This window comes from Labrus bergylta, chromosome 21, assembly GCF_963930695.1.
Source record: "Labrus bergylta chromosome 21, fLabBer1.1, whole genome shotgun sequence".
Classification (NCBI taxonomy): domain Eukaryota; kingdom Metazoa; phylum Chordata; class Actinopteri; order Labriformes; family Labridae; genus Labrus; species Labrus bergylta.
Genome location: NC_089215.1, coordinates 4,680,107 through 4,700,310, shown reverse-complemented (window position 1 = coordinate 4,700,310; position 20,204 = coordinate 4,680,107). Strand labels below are relative to the sequence as shown.

Sequence of the window (20,204 nt, the reverse complement as noted above, 5' to 3'; positions counted from 1 at the left end):
TGATTTCCCCCACAATAGACTCGTGTAAAATAAACCCTTTTCAGTCAAGAAAAAAAAAACTCAGGGTGACTTCTTGGTACGAGGTAGCCATCTACATTTTTTTTTGCAATGAAGGTGAGCTTCTTTGCCTCGTTTGCCTTTTCCTGTGCAACATTCGGGTGCTTTTTTTTTGTTCTTTCCACAAATTTAGCACAAGAAGACACTTCACACTTTTTACAATTTATTCAACACCAGAAAAATGGTACATTTCACTTGTTGTTTTCAATGTCCTTTCTGCAGTGGTAAGAAAATGGCAAAAGTCACCTGTGTTTCATTGCATGAGTTGATGTTTCTTTTTTTTTTTTCTCTCTCTCAATCTCCAGGGGGAAATTTTACACAAGTATATATATTATTTTCTTGTTGCCAGTGGGAACAAAAGATTCTTTTTTTTAAAGTGTCCTTGTGGTTGGTTGAAGTAGCAGTCCAAAAAGAAAAAAAAAACTTCTCATGATTGGGAAAAAAAACATAAACACCGTCTTCAGTCGAGTGGTTTTTAAGCATGTGGACCAATGGCAGCCGAATGAGTTTTGAATGCATAGGAAAAAGGATTTTAGAGATGACTGCTAGAAACAAAACAACAATGTCATGTCCATATTTCTTTCATTTTTACAAGAAGCAAACAGGGCCAACTTGGACGCCGAACTCCTGATCACTTGCACCAACATCCATAGGAGCAATGTCAATGATGGGCAGGCGGGATGTTTTTGTTGTCTTGTAGTCGATGACTGTCTTGCCCCATGTGCCAGTGTGTGACTGTGGAGGACAGAAAGAGAGAAAGAAGTCAGAAGTTGCTCGCTAAAGTGTTGTGAGGACTAATAAAAAAATCTATTCGCTCCTCTCGAGGCCGGCTGTGTGTATCTCATGTGGACTCACCGTGCAGCCATCTTCGCTGACGCTGTATGTGAAGCGGCTGTTGCCCTCGGCTCTGATCTCGACATCGTTGGAGCCCTGGAGGAGCAGAGCCTTCTTCAGGTTTCCGGAGGCGGAGTCCATGTAGGCGATGCTGTTCTTGCAGTGGTATGTGACGTTCTGAGAGGCCTGGTTGGACATCAGGCGCATGAAGGTCATCTGGATGCTGACATCCTCGGGATCAGATCCATCGCTGCCATACTGGAACTGCAGGGGCGGAGGAGGGAGGAGAAAGATGAAGGGACTGTATGCTGCTCATTTTATAAGGAGTCTTTTAAAGAGACAATGCAAGTTTTAATAACGTACATCAAGATGTGGAAAATGTATCTGTAGATAAATATTCAATCTCACCCAAATAATCAACATATCACACTTTTAATTAAAAGTAAAACGGTCTGAGAGGTGATTTCAAAACGTGTTGGTGTCCTAAAGAACACTGATATAATCTGCAACTAGAATTCTAGAAAATATTTCCAGGTGTCTTCAAACAAACACAAGATAAAAAAACACTTCATAAAGCCGAGAAATATTAAGGTGAAAATGCTTTCTTAGTTTTTGATTCAGTGCAACAAAACCCAGGCTCACATTTCAGTTTCCTTCTTTTTTTATCATTGGTGTCAGTGAGACATTAACTACTGTATAAATGGTCACCGCATGCTAAAATAAGACAGGCCACGAGGCCGCCAGCAGCCCTAAACAGACAGCAGCGTCTAACGTCACATTTTATCAGGATGATTTTAGTTTTGACTTCTTACCTGGAATCCACCAGTCATGGACTCGCTGAACCAGACGTGCTTCTTCTCTCTGATGTTCTTGCTGGTGTACCAGTTCTTCATGGGGACGGTGGAGGTGCTGGGGTAGATGCAGGTCTCGCCAGTCTCCATGTTGCAGTGGACCTTGATGGCATCCAAAGCGGAGCCCTGGTTGGGATCCACCCAGTACACGCCTGAAGGAGAGGAGCATAAGAAACAGGTTGAGTCTGAGTTCATCTTCCTGATTCACCTCAAAGCTGCTCTGAAGCTCTGATCTGCACTCACCGCTCTTCCACTCGGGGTGGCACATCCTCAGGTCGCGGCACATGCGGGCGGGGCTCTTCTGGGTACCGTCTGGGCTCTGGATCTTCTCCACCCTCTGGGTCAGGGTCTTGAGGGTGGTGTCAACCTCCTGGTCGCGATCGCGCATCATGTTGGGGTCGTCGGCGCGGTAGTGGCCGCCACGGAAGGGATCGGGGGCCTTCTCTTGGAGAGGCTGGCTGACAAAGTCGAATCCACCTCCGGGAGGTCCAGGGGGTCCAGCGGGTCCAGGAGGTCCGGGGGGACCCTGTGTGGAGGCACAACAGGTTCAATACCCACAGAAACATTCTAAGTGTCTAAATAAATATTGTAGTATTTGGTTAAAGGATGATCACGACTTACAGAGGGGCCCATCTCTCCGTTGCGACCGCGAGGTCCAGGGGGTCCGATGGGTCCAGGCAGACCGTTCATGCCATCCTTACCGGGGGAGCCGTTAGATCCAGAAGGTCCCTATGCAACAATGAATTAGAACATGTGTCGTCCTGCTAGTCATATACAACCCTGTATCCAAAAAAGTTGGGACGTTGTGTCAAATTTGGGGGAAATTTAAATTTTGAAGTTGATGCCAGCAACAAATTTCAAGAGTGTTGGGATGATGGTAACAAAAAAAAATGGAAAAGTTCTGAAATGAACTGGCAACAGGTTATTTACATGATTGGGTATAAAAAGAGCATCGCAGAGAGGCTGAATCTTTCTGAAGTAAATATGGGGAGGGGTTCATTACTCTGTGAAAGAGAATCTGGGGACTGGAAACAGGATCTACAATATTTTTGCTATGTCATTTTTCCTCTCTCCCTGGAACAGTTTCATAACACTCTACACTGTTTTTCACCTGTGTCACTGAAGATGGACTCGCCAATCCCTAAAACTTGCTGTGAGTTATTTTACAGTGTGTATAAGTGCTCTTAAACAAGGTGGTCTTACTCTTGGTCCAGCAGGTCCAGAAGCACCAGCGGGTCCTCTCTCTCCATGTCCTCCCTACACACAGAGCAATGTGAATATCAAACATTGTGCACAATGCAATCAGGAAAAAAAAAAATGCTGAAACAATCCCATGAAGAGGAAAATAAAGTTGGTATTGTTTGAAGCTTTGTTCTCCATCGCGTTGGAATAGTTACTTACGGAGGTACCGGGCAGACCCTGCATGCCAGTGAATCCTCTGTGTCCCTTGTGGCCTCTCTCTCCAGCCTCACCGGCCTCTCCTCTGTCTCCCTTACCTCCGGCAGGTCCCTGAATGGAGAAAGCAGAAGGTATGCATTAGCCCTGCCTGGTGGGAGAAATAAATGGCTATGTGCATTAAATTGGATGAATATTGGGATAGTGAAATAACAATGATCAATCAACACAAGACTGTTAGCCCTATCTTAAAATGTTGTATTTCCACATTTGATGCATCAGGATGGACTTACAGCAGGGCCACGGACACCAGCGGGACCACTAGGGCCGGCATTACCAGCGGCACCCTGGAGGAATGATGTGAAGATTAGATCAGGTTGAAAATAAAATCATTTTTCGTTCAGAATGAAGGTAACCACAAAGGGGGGCTTACAGACTCTCCACGGTCACCAGTTTTGCCAGATGGGCCAACAGTTCCAGGGGCTCCAGGAGCACCAGGGGGTCCTGGGGGTCCGGCCATGCCAGACTCACCACGGTCTCCCTATGGATGCAAATTTTCCAGTTAGAAAACGCTAGGCAGATAAAGATAAAAGATAGAGTGAACAAAAATGTGTTTTTGAAGTTGAATCATTTGGGGCTTCAAGACGATGGAAAGGATTTTTTTTTTTACCTTGGGTCCAGAAACTCCATCGCGACCAGGGGCACCATCGTGACCGGTAGATCCCTGTGGGAGAGCAGCGAGTATGGTCAATCATTAAAATGGTTCAATGGTTAGCTTCTGGTTCAGGATGGCTAAGTAATGAATATTTGTGAATCTGTAGCTGTCCAGAAACGCCACACGCTCTGATTCAGTGTGAGTGCTCTGCAGGTATTACCTCACGACCGGCCTCTCCGGAAGCACCAGAGAGTCCAGGGGGTCCAGCAGGTCCGGGGGGTCCACGCTCACCAACGATTCCAGAAGGTCCCTGCTTTCCAGGCTCACCCTGAAGAAAGACAAGATTGATTCATCTTAAAGGGTTTTTTGCTATCATGTGGCCAGCGGGGCGCAAACGAGATTTACAGTCATGAATCGCTGTTGCTACTTCTTGTTATAACAGAATGACTACTCACAGAAGGTCCAGGCAGACCAGAGAAACCACGCTCTCCACGCTGTCCGGGGAGACCTACAATACCACGCTGTCCAGCAATACCTTGGGGTCCGGGGATACCAGAGGAACCCTGAGGCAGAAAACAACAGCCAGTTAGAAGACACAGAAAAGAAAAAGAAATCATTGTGAATATCTGCGATCATCTACGGCTAGGGAACTCACAGGGGCTCCATCAGCGCCAGGGGATCCCTTCTCTCCACTGAGTCCTGCGGGTCCAGCAGCACCGGCCTCACCAGGGCGACCAGCGGGTCCGGTCTCACCACGTCCTCCTCTGGCTCCGTCTTTGCCAACAGGTCCGGCGGGTCCAGGGGGTCCACCACCTCCCTGCAGAGGATTTAAGTCGTTGATTTAAACTCTGCTGAAGCCCGTGATGACAAGACAAGACAAGACTGTGTGGGACCAGGAGAAACTTACAGAGGGGCCAGGGGGTCCAACTCTTCCAGCAGGTCCGGGGAAACCAGTAGCACCCTAAAAAAACGAGAAGAGAGAGAAGACATGAGGAAAAAAAGCGTCACTTATAACATCATCGAACACAAAAAATCTCACACGTTGACGGGATTCTTACAGGAGGTCCAGCACCACCACGAGCACCTTTGGGTCCAGGAGGTCCAGCAGGTCCCTGTTGAAGAAAAGAAACAATTGATCTGAGTTTAAAAAAAAATGCATGCAACAATGATAAACTTAAAACAAAGGGGGATAGATGCCCTTCAGAAAACACAATCAACATGTTGCCTACCTGAGGTCCAGCAGATCCAACAACTCCAGCGGGTCCAGGAGCACCAGGTTCTCCCTTGGGTCCAGAATCACCACTCTCTCCCTTGGCACCAGGCTGACCATCAGCACCCTGAGGTGGGACAAAAAAAGAAGAGAGACATCAACACATGCAGCATTCTTAAATGGAGCTGTAAAAAAATCTTAAATCTGCAGAAAATGTCATTTTTTCAGGATGAAATGTTAACGTTGGGGATTCTTACAGGAGGTCCAGCGAATCCAGCAGGTCCGGCGGGTCCAGCCTCTCCACGCTCGCCCTGTGAGAGTCATAAGGAGAGAAAGGTTTCAGGGTCAGGTTCACGGTGTCTAGATGGTGTCTTAAAAAAAAAAAAGGGTAGATCTTGTGCTTGTCCTGAATCAGGTGTGTCTTGGAGAAGAACTTACAGGGGAACCACGAGGACCGGTGGGTCCGGAACCGCCAACAGCGCCACCCTCACCCTAAAACCAAAAAAAAAGGTGGAGAAGAGGAGGTCAGCACAACTTTGACCTAAAAGTCTTAATAAATAGAAAAGGGTTAAATAGAGCGTAACTGGAAATCTTATCTGATACAAACTTACTTTTACATTGCCTCAATTTCATATTTGAATACCCGCTGAGATTTAAATAAAACGGCTTTAATAACCAAGTTCACACATTTAAAAAAAAAAAAACAACAACAACTGTGAACCCATTATATGTAAAAGAGGAAGTGATGTGAAAAGAAACAATCCAGCAAGAATCGTGACACTGGATCGCTGTATTGAAAATAAACTTTTGTCTTACCTTCTCACCCTGAGCACCAGGGGGTCCTGGGAGTCCAATGGCACCAGTCATACCACGACCGCCATCTTTGCCACTGGCACCGTCACCTCCCTTGGCACCACCATCACCCTGGGGAGAGAGAAAGTGAATATAAGTGATGATCTTTTAAGTGCATGCATCTTATTTAGCTTTAACAGTGCTGCTTTACATTTTACAAAGCTACAAAGAGACTTCTAGCAAACTGTCAGGGCCAGTAAACCACTTGATTCAGGCCAGCTTCAATCGCTATGTCGCCGTCATTCTGAAGAGTAGTTTTAGAAACAGCTGCAACTGGACATGGTTGAAGAATAATTGACCATTAGCATGCTAATGGCTAACATTACTAGCTCTGTCCACCAGTTAGTTGGAACTGAAGACGCCTTTCGGACAAGCGGTCTTCAAGATCTTCAACCAAGTCCAGTTGCCTTTGGATCAAGCTTTAAATTTACCATGACCTGGATGTCTGAGAACCTACACAGACATTTATCCTTTATTAAACTGCTAAATGAATACATCTTAAAGAGTCAAACTGGATGATGTGATCAGTACTTACTCTCTCTCCCTTGACACCGGGCAGACCAGCGGCTCCGCGCTCACCGGGCATTCCCTGCATACCAGGGGCTCCATTACCTCCGGGGCCACCGGCAGCACCAGTCTCTCCCTGCACACATGCACAAAAGACAAAAGAAATTAAAACATTATTTCCTTAAACATTCAATCAGCTGTAAGAAAAACAACACCGGTGATGCAGTGTACACACTCTATACTGTGTGTGTTGTTGAATGAAGGTTGCACTGAGCGTCAAATGTTAACAGACTTAACCTGGGATTGTTGATAACCTCAACAAAAAAGGGATCCTACATTTTATCATCAGTATTCAATGGGTTACATTTACTCTAAAGTTTCTGTTCTGTAGCAGCATCCTTCAGGGCAAAGGTTACAATACCTTGTGCTAAAAATCGTCCTGGTAGCTATAAACGATCTCAATCAGTAATAAAAGCTGGGGGGGGCTGCTTCCTCGGCACACAGCGAGTTGTATCTTTCTTCTCAGACTTTTAATGAAATATGAAGCTCTAAGTGCTTCTTTTCTGTTTATATGTATGTGTCGAACCATAGACTTTAAATATTAATGTACAGAGTCTGAGTGACGTCACCCATCTGTTCCTGCAGGGGGCCGCCATGCTGGAAATCCTGTGTCAGCCTAACTTTCAGTCAACCTAACGACAGGCTGAGAGCTGGAGCTGAGGTGCGTTTTAAGCATCTTGACAAACTAACTGTGGATAACTCATATGGTACATAAAATCAGTGTGTGCCCATGATAACAATAACTAATCAAACCTATTTCATTTTTTTTGTACCCGGGTGTAAATGTGTTAAAACGGGCTTTTTTGAATGTGGTGTGTGTGTGACTTCTGGGGCTCTTTCATATTCAGCATCTTTCATCTTCAGCATCTTAACCGGGAGGTCATTGTCTATTAGAGCTTCTCCCATTTTGAGAGTTTTAAACCCACCTTGGCTCCATCGTTTCCAGAGGCGCCAGGAGCACCGCGGGGTCCCATTGGGCCAGCAACACCAGGAGCACCGCGCTCACCAGGGAAACCTCTGTCGCCCTACAGGAGAGAGCACGGGACACGTCAGTCAGTAAGAGTTGAAAGCCAAAAGACCTCGAATCAGTGATGAAGAAAGTGCTCAGCAGATACTTACTCTGGGTCCAGATGGGCCATGGGGTCCACCCTCACCAGGAGCACCCTGACAAACAAGGAAGAAGGCAGATGGTTGTCATGGAGACGTATTTACTGTGCTAACATGAACATTAAACCAAAAAAAAAAGCCAGGTGTACAGAACCACTGGAAACAAGCTACCAGATGAAGCTCCACTATTCTCTTACCTGCTCACCAGGCTTGCCAGTCTCACCAGTAGCACCTTGGGGTCCGGGAAGACCCTGCACAAGGAAGACAGAGAGAAAATACATGTGTTAAAAAGTAGACTTGTGACGCTGTACAGAAATATTGCCAGAAGGCTCTCCTTCACTGCTGAGGTGATGTCAAACAGCTACCTGGAATCCAGGAGGACCGGAAGGTCCCTGCTCTCCCTTCTCTCCAGCAGGTCCCTAAACAAAAGGAAATAAAATAATAACAATAAGAAAATGTATCAATGTGGGTTTTGTTTTTAATGGCAGCAGTAAGAAGGGTGGATGGGATACATACAGCGGGGCCAGAAGGTCCAGGAGCACCAACATCACCGTCTTTGCCAGGAGCACCCTGTGAATGAAAACATTAAACAAACACATTACAAAGTGTTTTTCTGCTCTTAAATTTAAAACAAACAAACAAAAAAAACACATATTACACAAACACATGATTTGTATTAGTTTGAAAACCTGGAAGTACTTACAACTGCACCAATGGAACCAGCGGGTCCTCTCTCGCCAGGCTTTCCAGACTCACCCTGTTTATAAAAAAAAGAACAACGTCCACATTTACATGTGCAGTGTTGGAGAATCTGCATAAGTAACTTCTCTTAGAGTCACTGATCTGAACTGGTGTCGTGCTGATCTCATATTTGAGTCATTATCTAGTACTAGTATGCATGACATCAACATATGGAAACTAGAGATGTCACAATACCAGAAATTCAAATCAGATTTGAATTTAGTAAAAATTGAAAAAAGCAAAGATATGGATACTTGTTCCGATATCATGGCAACAAAAATGGAGGTCCTTGGCAAGCAATATGGGGCAACTTCTTGTTTTTAATTACCACAAAAAAAATGCAACCATTCTACTGCACACTGTCTAAACTGCACAAATACATCGTCAACATTTGGGTACTCAAATGTCGCCAACGCATTTGTGGTCCTTGCAGCTTTGGGTTAAAAATATCACTGAAGGATTTGTAGTTTTTTTGGTTTTTTTTAAAGCTTCAGTACCATTAATACTCTCTATCATCACAATAAAGGAGATTGTGTATCACTTAACAACATGTGGTTTGAAAAATGGATCACACATTTAAACCTGAATAGGTAGATAAACTGCCATTATCCTTAACAAAAAGCTGTTTTTTGTGTGTTTTCAGTACAAATGGGTTTACTCACAGCGGCTCCCTTGGGTCCGGGGAATCCCATAACTCCAGGCTGTCCTCTTCCTCCAGAGGGGCCAGGAGGTCCAGGGCGTCCGTCTTGTCCTTGTACACCCTGAAGGACATTATGAGAACCATGAGGGTCACGAGGGAGACTTACTTACTGCTCTGGTAAGTTTGAATGCATTGTTCTTCATTGTAGTCATGGCTATCATCAGAAAGTGAGTCAGAACTTACAGATGGGCCAGCTTTGCCGTCGGGTCCAGGGCTTCCGGGGCTACCAGTCATACCCTATGAGGGGAGAAGGATACATACGACAGAGATTCAGACAAACACATGTCTCACAGTCTACAATCCACCTGATGAAAAATATGTCGCAGAACTCACCTTGGATCCAGGAGCGCCAGGAGCACCGGGGCTTCCAGACTCACCAGTGGCTCCCTGAGCTCCCAATGCGCCGGGGGCACCACGCTCACCGGGGGCTCCCTGTTAAACAAGAGAAGAAGAGTTAGGAGACAGAAAGCAGAGGAATCATTCATGTTCAATGGTGAAGAGTTTGACCTCATGTATGTCTCAGTGAGAATTCAAATTCACTTTTGTAGACCTGTTTGAGGCCTGTTTGGATAAATTCACAGACTCACCTTTCCACCAGCACCTCCATCAGCACCAGGGAAACCACGAGCACCAGGGCCACCCTGATGGAAACACACACAAGCCGACAAAGTGAACAAGTGCCTTGCAAAAAAAAAAAGTCATCCCCATGGGAATTCAAGAGACTGTAAATGTGCAGACGTGCTGCAGAAGCAAAGCTGAATGGGTTTCAACATGGAGATTGGTTTATCTTCTTATACTAAAGGAAGTCACAATATAAAAAGATCAAGTCACATACACGCTCTCCAGAGGGTCCACGAGGTCCAGCACCACCAGGCTCTCCACGGCCTCCTCTCTTTCCCTCCTCACCAGAGGGGCCAGCAAGTCCCTGAGGTCCAGCTGGTCCCTGGAAAAGGAAGTAAGGAGGTTAGAAACACTTGTTTCCTAAAATCAAACAAACTAAAGAAAAAAAGGAGAGAGTGTATTTTGAAACTTACAGGCTCTCCCTTTGCACCAGGCTCTCCCTTAGGACCAGAAGGACCATGGTCACCCTGTTGGAAGAAACACAGGTTTTTTATCATCGGCTCTCAGGGGATCTTGGGTCCCTTTGACACTGAACGACATTCTGTGACTTCTAATGTCAAAATTCACAAAAATCAATCGTTTACTCACGTTGTTACCCTTGGGACCAGGAGCACCAACAGCTCCCTGAGCACCAGCAGGTCCACGAGCTCCAGGGAAACCAGAAGCACCAGCAATACCACTAGCACCCTAAGGAGAGGAGAGACTGTGATTAGAGGACTTCAACCTGGAACCAAAAACCTGAGAGGATTAAAAAGCGATCGTTCAGTTTGATACTTACAGGAGAACCCTTAGCACCGGCTTGTCCATCGGATCCAGGGGCACCCTGGTGAGAGAGGGAAGGAATACCATTTTTAAAATATTTGGTTGTATTTCTATAATTTCGAGAGGATGTAGGAAAGAAGGTTGCCTATACGGATACGTTTGGTTACTTACAGCAGCTCCAGCGGATCCAGCAGGTCCGGGGTTACCGGGCTCACCACGGGATCCCTGGGGTCCCTCATTTCCACGACCTCCCTGAGGACCGGTCTCTCCCTGTGAAGAGGAGCAACGAGGGTTTAAAAATCTGCAGTAATCCATCTTTGCATTACATCACTTAGAGAAGTTAATAAAACCTGCACACTGAACATAACACATCATGTTTTTACAGTGTTTTTGTAGCATGTCATAAGAGATGTGTGTGTGTGTGGCTTCATAACAGGTGAGAGTTAGGAGACATCCCTGCACTGATGGAGAGGGGGGGTAAGGTGCCATTAGGGGTCTAACTGATGCCATCTGGTGGCTAAGGCGCTCACCTGGTATGTAAAGTATCGGGCCTAGTATTTAGTGCTTAAGTTTTGACACAGTTTAGGGTGAGGCGTGACTTTTCAGAGCGGAGAAAAGAAGAGTTAACACGTGGGATTAGCGTTCAGAAGTGTCATCAGGGTCACTGTAGACCGGGGCAGGGGTCATCTTTACAGACTCAGAATGTTAAAACTTAGATGTTCAGAGGGAGGTAAGAGAGGTGAGGAGCTGATAACTTCTAATAACGTCTTGTTTCTCCAATGTTTTAATCAGTATTTTTGTAAGTCTATTTTGAGATATTGTTCTGCTGGTTTATGTTTCTGGACTCGTCTGCTCGATGTTTGTCTTTTGACACATGAAGTGATTTGATTGAACTAAAGGAACAAGGCGTAGCTGCAGCTTCAAACGGGGCTCCTCCTTTCAGATCGCAACCTTTGCAATGTCCTTTTCTCAGGGCCTCAAACCTAGCAAGCTCGCTGGAGGGAGTGTATTTCTGCTCAGACTGACTGGATTTGAAAGAAAGAAAGAAACAAAAACAATACATTTGTATGATATGGACATTTACCTTAGCTCCAGCACCGCCGGGGAATCCGGGGGAACCAGCAGGTCCAGTAGGTCCCTGAAATTGGAGACAATAAGATTCATAAATGAGAAACCCAGAATATTAGAAATAAGCTATCGAGTTAACAAGTTCTGCAGGTAGAAAGAGTTTGGGCTTCATACTTACAGGGGGTCCAGCAGGGCCGGTGTTTCCATCGTTACCACGAGCGCCCTGGAGAAGAGGAGGGGCAGATTAGAGCAAAAGAGGCGATTTGCAGAACTGGACTCAAAACTTTTTTTAAGCATCTAGAGGGATTTAAAAGTGAAACTTGTAGACATGAGAAGGAGAGGGAGAACTTACTGATGGGCCAGGAGGTCCAGGGCGTCCTCTCTCACCGGGAAGACCACGAGCACCCTAGTGAGGGACACATTCAATTTAGCAGAGGATCTCTCTATGTTTTTTTGAACACAAACATTCATGTGTGTGTCATTGAATTAATTGTGATGAGGCAGAAACTCACCATGGAGCCGGGCATGCCGTTCTCACCAGGTGCACCACCCTCTCCCTGTAGACAAACACAGAGATTATTATTATTTTTTGGTTCAGTCGATGATGAGATTGCAGGTTTTGGTGAGCAACAAGTACTTCCTGTTAGCTTACCTTGGGGCCAGCAGGTCCAGCGTCTCCCTTAGCTCCATCCAGACCGCTGAAACCCTGTTCACAAAAAAAAAAAAATCACTCAGGTCAGCCACCGCGCATCACAAACTTAAACGTGTTTGAAAAAGCTGTGATTTGAGGTAAAATGGTTTCCGGACTCACTCTGTGTCCCTTGATGCCGGGGAGTCCGGGGGTTCCGGGGAATCCACGAGCACCCTGCAGGAAAAAAAACAAACAAGAGATGAGTGTCAGAAATAAGACGCATGCATTAACTCCCCAAAAAACAACATTTCAGTATGACGGATGATTTGCAACTACTAAGAAAGAATAAATCATAAAGCCTCTCCTGATCTTTGTTCTCACAGGGCAGCACTCACCTGAGGTCCAGCAGCGCCACGCTCACCGGGGCGACCAGATTTGCCGGGCTCACCCTGAAAGAAAAGAGAGAAGGATTGGTCACTGGTTGATAGGAGCTGCGTCACATGAAAATAACGGCACAGCATCGACAGAATTGTGCGATAGAAAAAAGGGATAGACAGTTATTAATGAATCACTTACATCATCTCCGTTCTTTCCAGGGGGGCCAGCAGGACCACGAGAGCCCATGGCGCCCTAAAAAAACCAACAATAAAAGACGAGATTATCACCTAATGAATGACGGCTTTACAAGAGAAGCATAAGAAGAGATTCAGCACGCTGCTGTCGTGCTTTCTGTCTCTGACAGCACAGAGTGAGTGCAGATGTGTGTCAGCAGGTCGGTGATCCTCGTTTTATCACTTGACTAACACGTTGTTGTAGCTGGTGTCATTGTTTATGTGACTGTGATGATCTGCTCTGTGTTACTCTGAGGTAAGTGTGTGCTGTCTTCTAGTTTATTAAGTGCTGTTTGATAACTTGTTTTTAATGGTGGAGATGCAAAATTAGCTTGAAGCTAAATGGCAACAAATGGAGTACAGGGATTATCAATGACACAATTGGAATAAATCACAACTTTGAGATAAAAACAGAACCATGCGGATGTGTGGGCTAACTGGCTAACATGGATAAAGCTGACACTTCCTCTCAACTGGATTTAATGAGCAGAACATTTTGTGTACTCACAGAAGCTCCAGGCTCACCAGGCTCTCCAGGAGGGCCAGTGAAACCCTGAGGACCCTGTTTGACAACAAGAACGAGCAATTAACACGACATCACTTCAATGATTATCGATTATCTTTTGTGCTTTCATGAATCTGATGCAAGAAATAATAAAAAAAAAAGAATGCCAAATAATTTTGAGTGTATTGGTTCATTGAGAATCTGAACTGTCCTGCAGTCGATAATGGGATACTTACAGAGGAGCCAGGGGGTCCAGGAGGACCACGAGGACCCATGGGACCCTGTTAATGAAAGGGGGGGAGGGGAAAAAAAGCTTTTAGATTTTCTTGACTGATCTGCATCGTCACACAATACAGGTGAGGTGTTCAGAGAGAGCGACGCCTTCGTACCATTGGGCCAGGCTGAGGTGGGCCGCTGGATTTGGAGTGGTCAGTGTAGCTCATTTGAGGAGAGAAGTTCTGAAAGCGTTGGAAAAACATTTATTACTGTCAGTCTTCAAATATTTTTCCCACGAGAACATCACATTAGACAGCTGGAAGGTGTCCCCCCCCCACCCTCCTCCGCCCCCCTCACAGTTACTCCACACTGCTGTAGTGATGCTGTCAATGTATGTCCGCCCTGAATCACCCGATAAGGATTTAAATGTCTATTTCAGCGAGGAAGTAAGACTTGCTAAGAGGAAAGAAATGTTCAATCCTGCAGTAGAATCACAGAGATTTCTTTTCAAGTAACTTTTATGTAGAACTAAATGTCAATGACTGAATAATCCTGAAGACCAGGGAGTGATTTCTGCAGCCTTAAAGACTCAATAAATACAGAGATGATATTCTAGTGTCCCCGCTCGACCACAAAGTGTCTTCTTCTGTCTTTCATATCAAACCTTTTTTTAAATGATTGATTGAAAAAGTTGACCATATTAGAAATAAGCCACCGAGAGACTTTCAAAGGTATTAAGAAGCATCACTATTCCACAAAAAACGCACAGACTTCCTGGGTGTTGTGATTGGAAGATACTCACTCCGCCAAGGCCAGGGGGGCCAGGGGGGCCGGGAGGTCCGGGAAGGCCAGGCTGTCCATCATATCCATCGTTGCCAGGAGCTCCAGGAAGACCCTGAAGAAAAAATGAGGAAGACAATTGCCAGTTCAAGAATGTGTTTTTTTTAAGTCACAATTTAACATTTCTGGATTACGTTTTCGTCTTAAAGTGACGCAAAAATAAAATATGAAAGTGAAATGAAATATCCATAAGAAATGTAAACAGCAAACATAAACAACATTCTCCTCTTAATCTATTCAACCATTTCATTCTCACTTTTAGTGTTTATTAAATCTATTTTTTGCACTTTCTCTAACTTTAAAAAAGAAAAGTACTATAGTAATGTTTTTTTTTATTAAATATGGATCATTTGTTTTTGCTGTTCTGTTGTTTACATTTTTAATATCACTTCCTTATTTTATTAACCAATTTGTATTATGTGTTATTTTTGGATGACCTTTTGACCTTGTGACCTTGATTTCAAAGGTCATATGCTAATATTACATCATAGCAGTTTATCAAACCACTTGGATACGTTTCTAAGTAATTCACCAGCAGACAAACACTATGAGAACTTTTACATTTTCTGTTCAGATATTGGTATAAAAAAAAAAGGCGATTAAATTATCAAAATATCTACTGTTAATAAAATGTATCACATGCAATACAGCAGAGATGGCGACCATCTGACAGACATAAATATATTAAAAACATAGAAACAGTGAGTTCGCCTTTGTAGTAAATAATACAATGATTCTATTTTAATAAAAGATCACAGTTGATATTTAAATGACAACACAGAAACAGTCGTCCTGATCAGTACGAGTTACGATGAGAGTTTAAGATGGTACACCTACCGGCTCTCCCGGGGGGCCAGTTTCTCCGTTTGTTGGCGGCTACAGACAGATGGAAAAGGGAGTTAGGCTTATGTTGCAGTAATTCATCCACATTTTACAATGTAGTGCATCATCTGAAACACAAGCAGCCGTGATGGACAATGCCAGAATCTCCAAGCACAGAATATGACGTTTTTAGTCTCACATTTCAACAGTATCAAACAAAGTTTAAGGGTAAAATACCTGAACTGAAGGACCTGAAGGGTTCTCAGTGGGATCTGAACCAATGGAGAGAAAGAAAATGTCAGCACCTCTAGTACATTTATGAGAGAGCTATTCATGACTTCAAAACAATAATAACATGTTGAAGAGAATGAGAGAATAAGCAGGCCGGGCTGGTTTCATGTGTGGTGAAATGATGTCATGTTTTTTTGGCAGATGTGTGTAGGCCCTGTTTCTCACTGAAGGGTTCCCTGCACAAGATGGCATGCTGGGAAAATTACATTTGCATGCCAGACTTCAGCAAAAAAGCAGGAATAATCCATTCTTAAAAGATTGCATATTGAAATGAATTGGACAAAGCGTAAATCCAAAGCGATTCTTTCTGAGTTCAAATCCTCTGGGAAGCAGGAAGGCTTAGGGCCTCAAGTCCATTTTCCGGCCAGAGCTGCTGTGGGTGGCACTAGGTGGCGCCAAAAAGCTAATCGACCACAGATTTGGTGGGGAGGAGGAGGAGGAAGAAGAAGGTGAAGTACCATTAATGTCGGGGCACATAGGGCAGCACTCTCCGTCTTGGATGATGGGGTCGGCACACTCGGATGTGTCCTCGCAGATCACTTCGTCGCACATGACGGTTCCACTGTCGCAGACGCAGATCTGGCAGGGCTCTGGTTTCCATACATCCTTATCGTTGTAGAACTGTCCATCTAATGTGCAGCTGCCGAACGCGCCTGAGAGGAGAATACCACGGTGAGTTTTTCAAATAAACATAAAATAAAGGGATTGAAAATACTTGAAAGCAAGTTTGAAATTAGATAGGTAGGTAAGATGTGCTGGCAAAGTGAAAAAGCATCTTGGCTACATCTGCACCAGATGTGCACCATATGGGAACCAGATGTGCCCAATGGACCAAAATCAGACATCACACTCTGATTACAAAACAGCAAAAGACTCGTAAAATGATGGTTGTTCAGCCATGCAGATGTTTGTTGGTTACTATGTTCGAGTCATGTTGGAGGTTTTATTCTAGCAGTAGCCTTTTGAAAGTCAGTTATACATCTGGTGGTCATTCTGTGCCTTTCAAAATAAAATATGGCCTCATTTGGACGCCCAATACCGCCCAAAGTCCATACCCATAATTAACTGAATGTCTCTAACTGAAACTGATGATTTCTGACGGATCTTACAACAGCGTCTTATTAAGAGAATAGAGCGTCTTATAACATTATAAACTAGGATGGAAAGTTTTTTTGTTTTGTTTTTGCCGGGAAAATGTCAGATTACATGCCTTTGGTGTGCTGCAGAGTTCATCGTCAATACCCAACATTTTGGCTCAGACTTTTGTCCTCAAAAAAAAACCCCACTACAGATGGAAAATTTCACCAGCAGACCTTAATTGCTTTTCAGGCTGCTGGATGTGAGGTTGGGCCTTGGAGGTGGGAGGACAGAGGGTTTGGAGGATGGATGCAGAAAGTTCCATTTTTTTGCCACTGGGAGGCGCTGTTAACCCACTAAAGTAGGGATGTCGCACCCTCCTCAGTATGATGATTAATTGATGTCTAGACTATTTCACCGTCGACGTCAGACTTAAAAGATTTTTTCCATTGTAATTTTATTTAACTTGGTAAGTCCACTTTTACATAAACTGAAGGACAAAGTCAAATTTGATGTGCCATTCCAATGAAGCTTTAGTGCAAAAGATTAACCTGAAAACAGCTGGAAAGTCTCTCCTCTTTTTTATTTTTGGTTCCCCCAAAACTCCCCCCTCACTCTTAATGCATTAGTGGTAAAACTACTGGCATAAGAATCCACAAACTTCGGCACATACTGGGAGGAAAATACTTCAACAACTGGTGAAAACTGCATTCAAAATGTAACATTATCAAAATCTCATCAATTGCGGTTTTCTTTGTTCTTTTTTACTTAATTGTTCTACTTTACTTCAATTCCCTTCAATTCCCTTCGAACCCAATGTCCTCACATTGCGCATCAGAGAAAGTGCAGCTGCTCCCCTTCTGCGTGCGCTCCAGCACACGCACGCACAGTGAGCGTGCGTGTGCGTGCGCGTCAGGGAGAGCAGCAAACTTTAAAAAAAATCCCTATTCGCATCCAAAATCTCCAAAAAAAAAACCCGAACCATAACTCCTCACAGCACAACACATTTTTTTCCCCCAAATCTCAGCCTAGAGGAGTCAGGTATCCTGCAGAGGACGATCAGCTCCAGCAAACTGCTCAGCATCCTTGCGGGCTATCCACATCCTGAGGGTGCCACAGTCCCAAAACAACTCAAAATCAATGTGTTAAAGTTATACTCACTATCATCCTCGCCTTGACCTCTGGCCAAAAGCACTGCTGCGCTGAGCAGCAGCGCTAACCGAATATCCACAAAGCTGAACATGTCTAAATATTAGACATGTAGATTCTTTGCGACAAAGGGGGGAATCCTCTTTTCTCCTCAGACACCACTCATACAGGGTAGGGTCCGGTCTGCGTATAACTCCAATCCAGACCCTAGCAGAAACTCCCTACTGCCTAAACAAATGACTTAGCTAGGCTTTTATATGCCAGAACTTTTGGGGAGGTCCTGTACACACCATACACTTGTACATGTTCAAGAAAGAGAGTCCCTCCTTCACCAGAGAGGGGGGCCGTCTTAAAACATGTTAAACAAGTTCACGTTTCAGCTCAAACGTGGATGATGAGGACACTCATCACACACACGACCACTTGCCACCGTTCAGACGTGTTCTAACATCCTCTGCCTGTCCATGGACTTTTCTTTTTGAGACTTTTGTTTGTGGTGTTTTATCTTTTCGGTTGGATGTTGGACTGGATGATTTATTTCAACTTATCCTCGATTAAGCTCCGATTTATTAAATATGCTGAGCAGCGGAGTATTGGTTTAAGTTTCAGTTCTTTATTTCAAATTCCTCAATTTAATCAAAACATGGGCTCCGTTATTCTTTCGAGAAGACGACAGGGGTTTTTAAACGTGGGGGCATAAAGCGTGCGTAATTTACGCACGGAGAGCAGATGTAGATGATTTGAGGCAATGTGCGTTTTAAAAGTACTTAAGAGTTAATGCACCTTGCAAACATTTCCGAGGTGGAATCCAGCTCATGAAATAATATATTTTTTTATATGGGTCTTTACACTTTGAGAGTTTGAAGCACCAGCAGGCAACAGCAATTCCCTACAAGCAAGCTGTACAGAACAATGTCTTCATCATTAAATATATTACTTTGCAAATCCAGGAACAGAATTTATGTATTGGGAAGAGAAACTTCTAACCAGCTATCATGATGACATGGCAATCTTTTCCCTTTTGTTAACTTCTGTCAATCTCAATATCATGCACATCAACCACTCCACTGACGTTAATACAATCAAAACACCAATCATTGTTCTTTCATCTTTATTCTCCTGCAATTAATCCATAATTCAATAAAAAAAAGAGTGTACAACAACCAATGTTAAAATAGGCCTTTTCCCAAAGAGGCATGTCCCTCTGATGATGTTAGAGTCAGGGAGGGAGGAGAGCAGAAGAGAAGTTGGCACATCCACAAAGCAGTCTGGTTACTCTGTGGACACGTTGCAGCTTCTACAACTACAGTTTGGCCCGGTTTGACCTTACATTTTCTCCCTGCACTTATCTTCATTTAAAAAAAATGAAATAAAAAAAAAACGGTCTAGTTTTGACGATGCCGAGGCAATGCAGAATGTGGATTTTTGATAGATTTATTTATAACATTATGATTACATTTCCAAGGACAGCTTATTTCAGTTCGGTTACTTCATACTGGCTTGATCAACAATAACTGAAAAAGTGAATAAAATATGAGATTAGAAATGTTCTTGAATACCAACCGTCCCGAACTGGAAGTATTTGTTATAAAAGACTGACACGCTGAAGAAACAATGATTTAGTAGGACATTAAAAACAGTTGGAAGAAGAGCCGAGCTGAGACATAATTGCCATATAGCTTAGCGACCGTTGCTTTCTTTTTTCCAAAGACTCTTGATTGAAAAAGCTGAATCAAATCAATGAAAAACTCACTACATGATGTTGATTCAGCTTCTTCAGTTGTAAGAGTTAGCTAGCGCAAGTTCAAAGGCCTAATCAGGCAGGTCACTGTGTGTTTTTAAAATAATTACATTGTTAACTAGATGAAATAGAGATTTTATCATTTATGATTAAAGAGGACATATTATCCCTCTTTCATACCTTTTCAAACAGTCCCCCTGTGGTCTAAATGAAACATCTGTGCTGTGCTTTGGTCAAAATATAACATGAATCAAGCACCATGAGGAGGTTTGTGACCCTGTATAAACCAGCTCTCTCAGAACGCTCCGTTTTGGCGTGTGTGTCTCTTTAAATGCAATGAGCGAGTTATCAGGCCCCTCTTCTCTGGAAACAGCTAACAGTCAGGGTCCGGGAGGCAGACACACTCTTTTTGATAAAGCTTAGGGCTGGCACAGGTCTGGACCAGCTTCTAGTTATACTGCTATAGGCTTAGACGACTGGAGGAACTGACACCTTGAGCTCTTATCTCTCTCTCTCTCTGTTCATTCACATCATATGATTACATTTTATGTAAATCATCATGCACTATGTAAGTTACTAATGATATTTGGCCTTGGGAGCTCCTGGGCTCTAATGTCTTGTTGGTTCTTCTGGATCCCGGTTTGTCCTTATCCTTCTCCCTGCATCTTCCTCTATCCCATTAGAGGGCTGCTCTTCTTGAGTCTGGTTTTACCCAAGGTTTCTGCCTCTTTAAAGGAAGTTGTTTCTTTGCCACTGAAACTTTGATAAATGTTGCTTAGTGTTGTCCAAAATCAAAGCTCATCTGCTGTTGGTTTCAGTATGTCTTATAATCACTTAATTATTTGTCTACTGATCTGTCATTTGCAAATGCACAATCTGTGCAAACCGTACCCGCTCAGCT

General features: G+C 43.9%; 1 protein-coding gene across 1 annotated transcript; it reads right to left on the bottom strand.

Moving 5' to 3' along the window:
• Positions 1-207: 207 nt before the first annotated feature.
• col1a1b (collagen, type I, alpha 1b) lies at positions 208-17,790 on the bottom strand. The gene is made up of 51 exons (XM_020630809.3): positions 17,575-17,790; positions 15,795-15,989; positions 15,283-15,317; positions 15,061-15,099; positions 14,186-14,278; positions 13,557-13,625; positions 13,404-13,448; positions 13,171-13,224; positions 12,628-12,681; positions 12,447-12,500; positions 12,232-12,285; positions 12,073-12,126; positions 11,933-11,977; positions 11,773-11,826; positions 11,599-11,643; positions 11,437-11,490; positions 10,524-10,622; positions 10,369-10,413; positions 10,179-10,277; positions 10,004-10,057; positions 9,805-9,912; positions 9,557-9,610; positions 9,303-9,401; positions 9,153-9,206; positions 8,932-9,030; positions 8,232-8,285; positions 8,045-8,098; positions 7,894-7,947; positions 7,726-7,779; positions 7,541-7,585; positions 7,348-7,446; positions 6,390-6,497; positions 5,819-5,926; positions 5,441-5,494; positions 5,260-5,313; positions 5,022-5,129; positions 4,851-4,904; positions 4,700-4,753; positions 4,448-4,609; positions 4,248-4,355; positions 4,013-4,120; positions 3,808-3,861; positions 3,571-3,678; positions 3,431-3,484; positions 3,144-3,251; positions 2,946-2,999; positions 2,364-2,471; positions 1,986-2,268; positions 1,704-1,894; positions 913-1,155; positions 208-792 (listed from the first exon to the last, which is right to left on the bottom strand). Exons 1-51 carry the CDS (start codon positions 17,654-17,656, stop codon positions 646-648), a joined length of 4,365 nt encoding a protein of 1,454 aa, XP_020486465.2. The 5' UTR covers positions 17,657-17,790; the 3' UTR covers positions 208-645.
• Between the last annotated feature and the right edge of the window lie 2,414 nt (positions 17,791-20,204).

Excerpts from the sequence above, each read along its gene's own strand:
- col1a1b (XM_020630809.3), bottom strand. The coding sequence starts at position 17,656 with ATGTTCAGCTTTGTGGATATTCGGTTAGCGCTGCTGCTCAGCGCAGCA. Across the intron at positions 15,990-17,574 it reads AGGTCAAGGCGAGGATGATA|GCGCGTTCGGCAGCTGCACA; the intron begins GTGAGTATAACT and ends TTCTCCTCTCAG. Across the intron at positions 14,279-15,060 it reads CTGGCCCCCCGGGAGAGCCG|GGTCTTCCTGGAGCTCCTGG; the intron begins GTAGGTGTACCA and ends TTTTTTCTTCAG.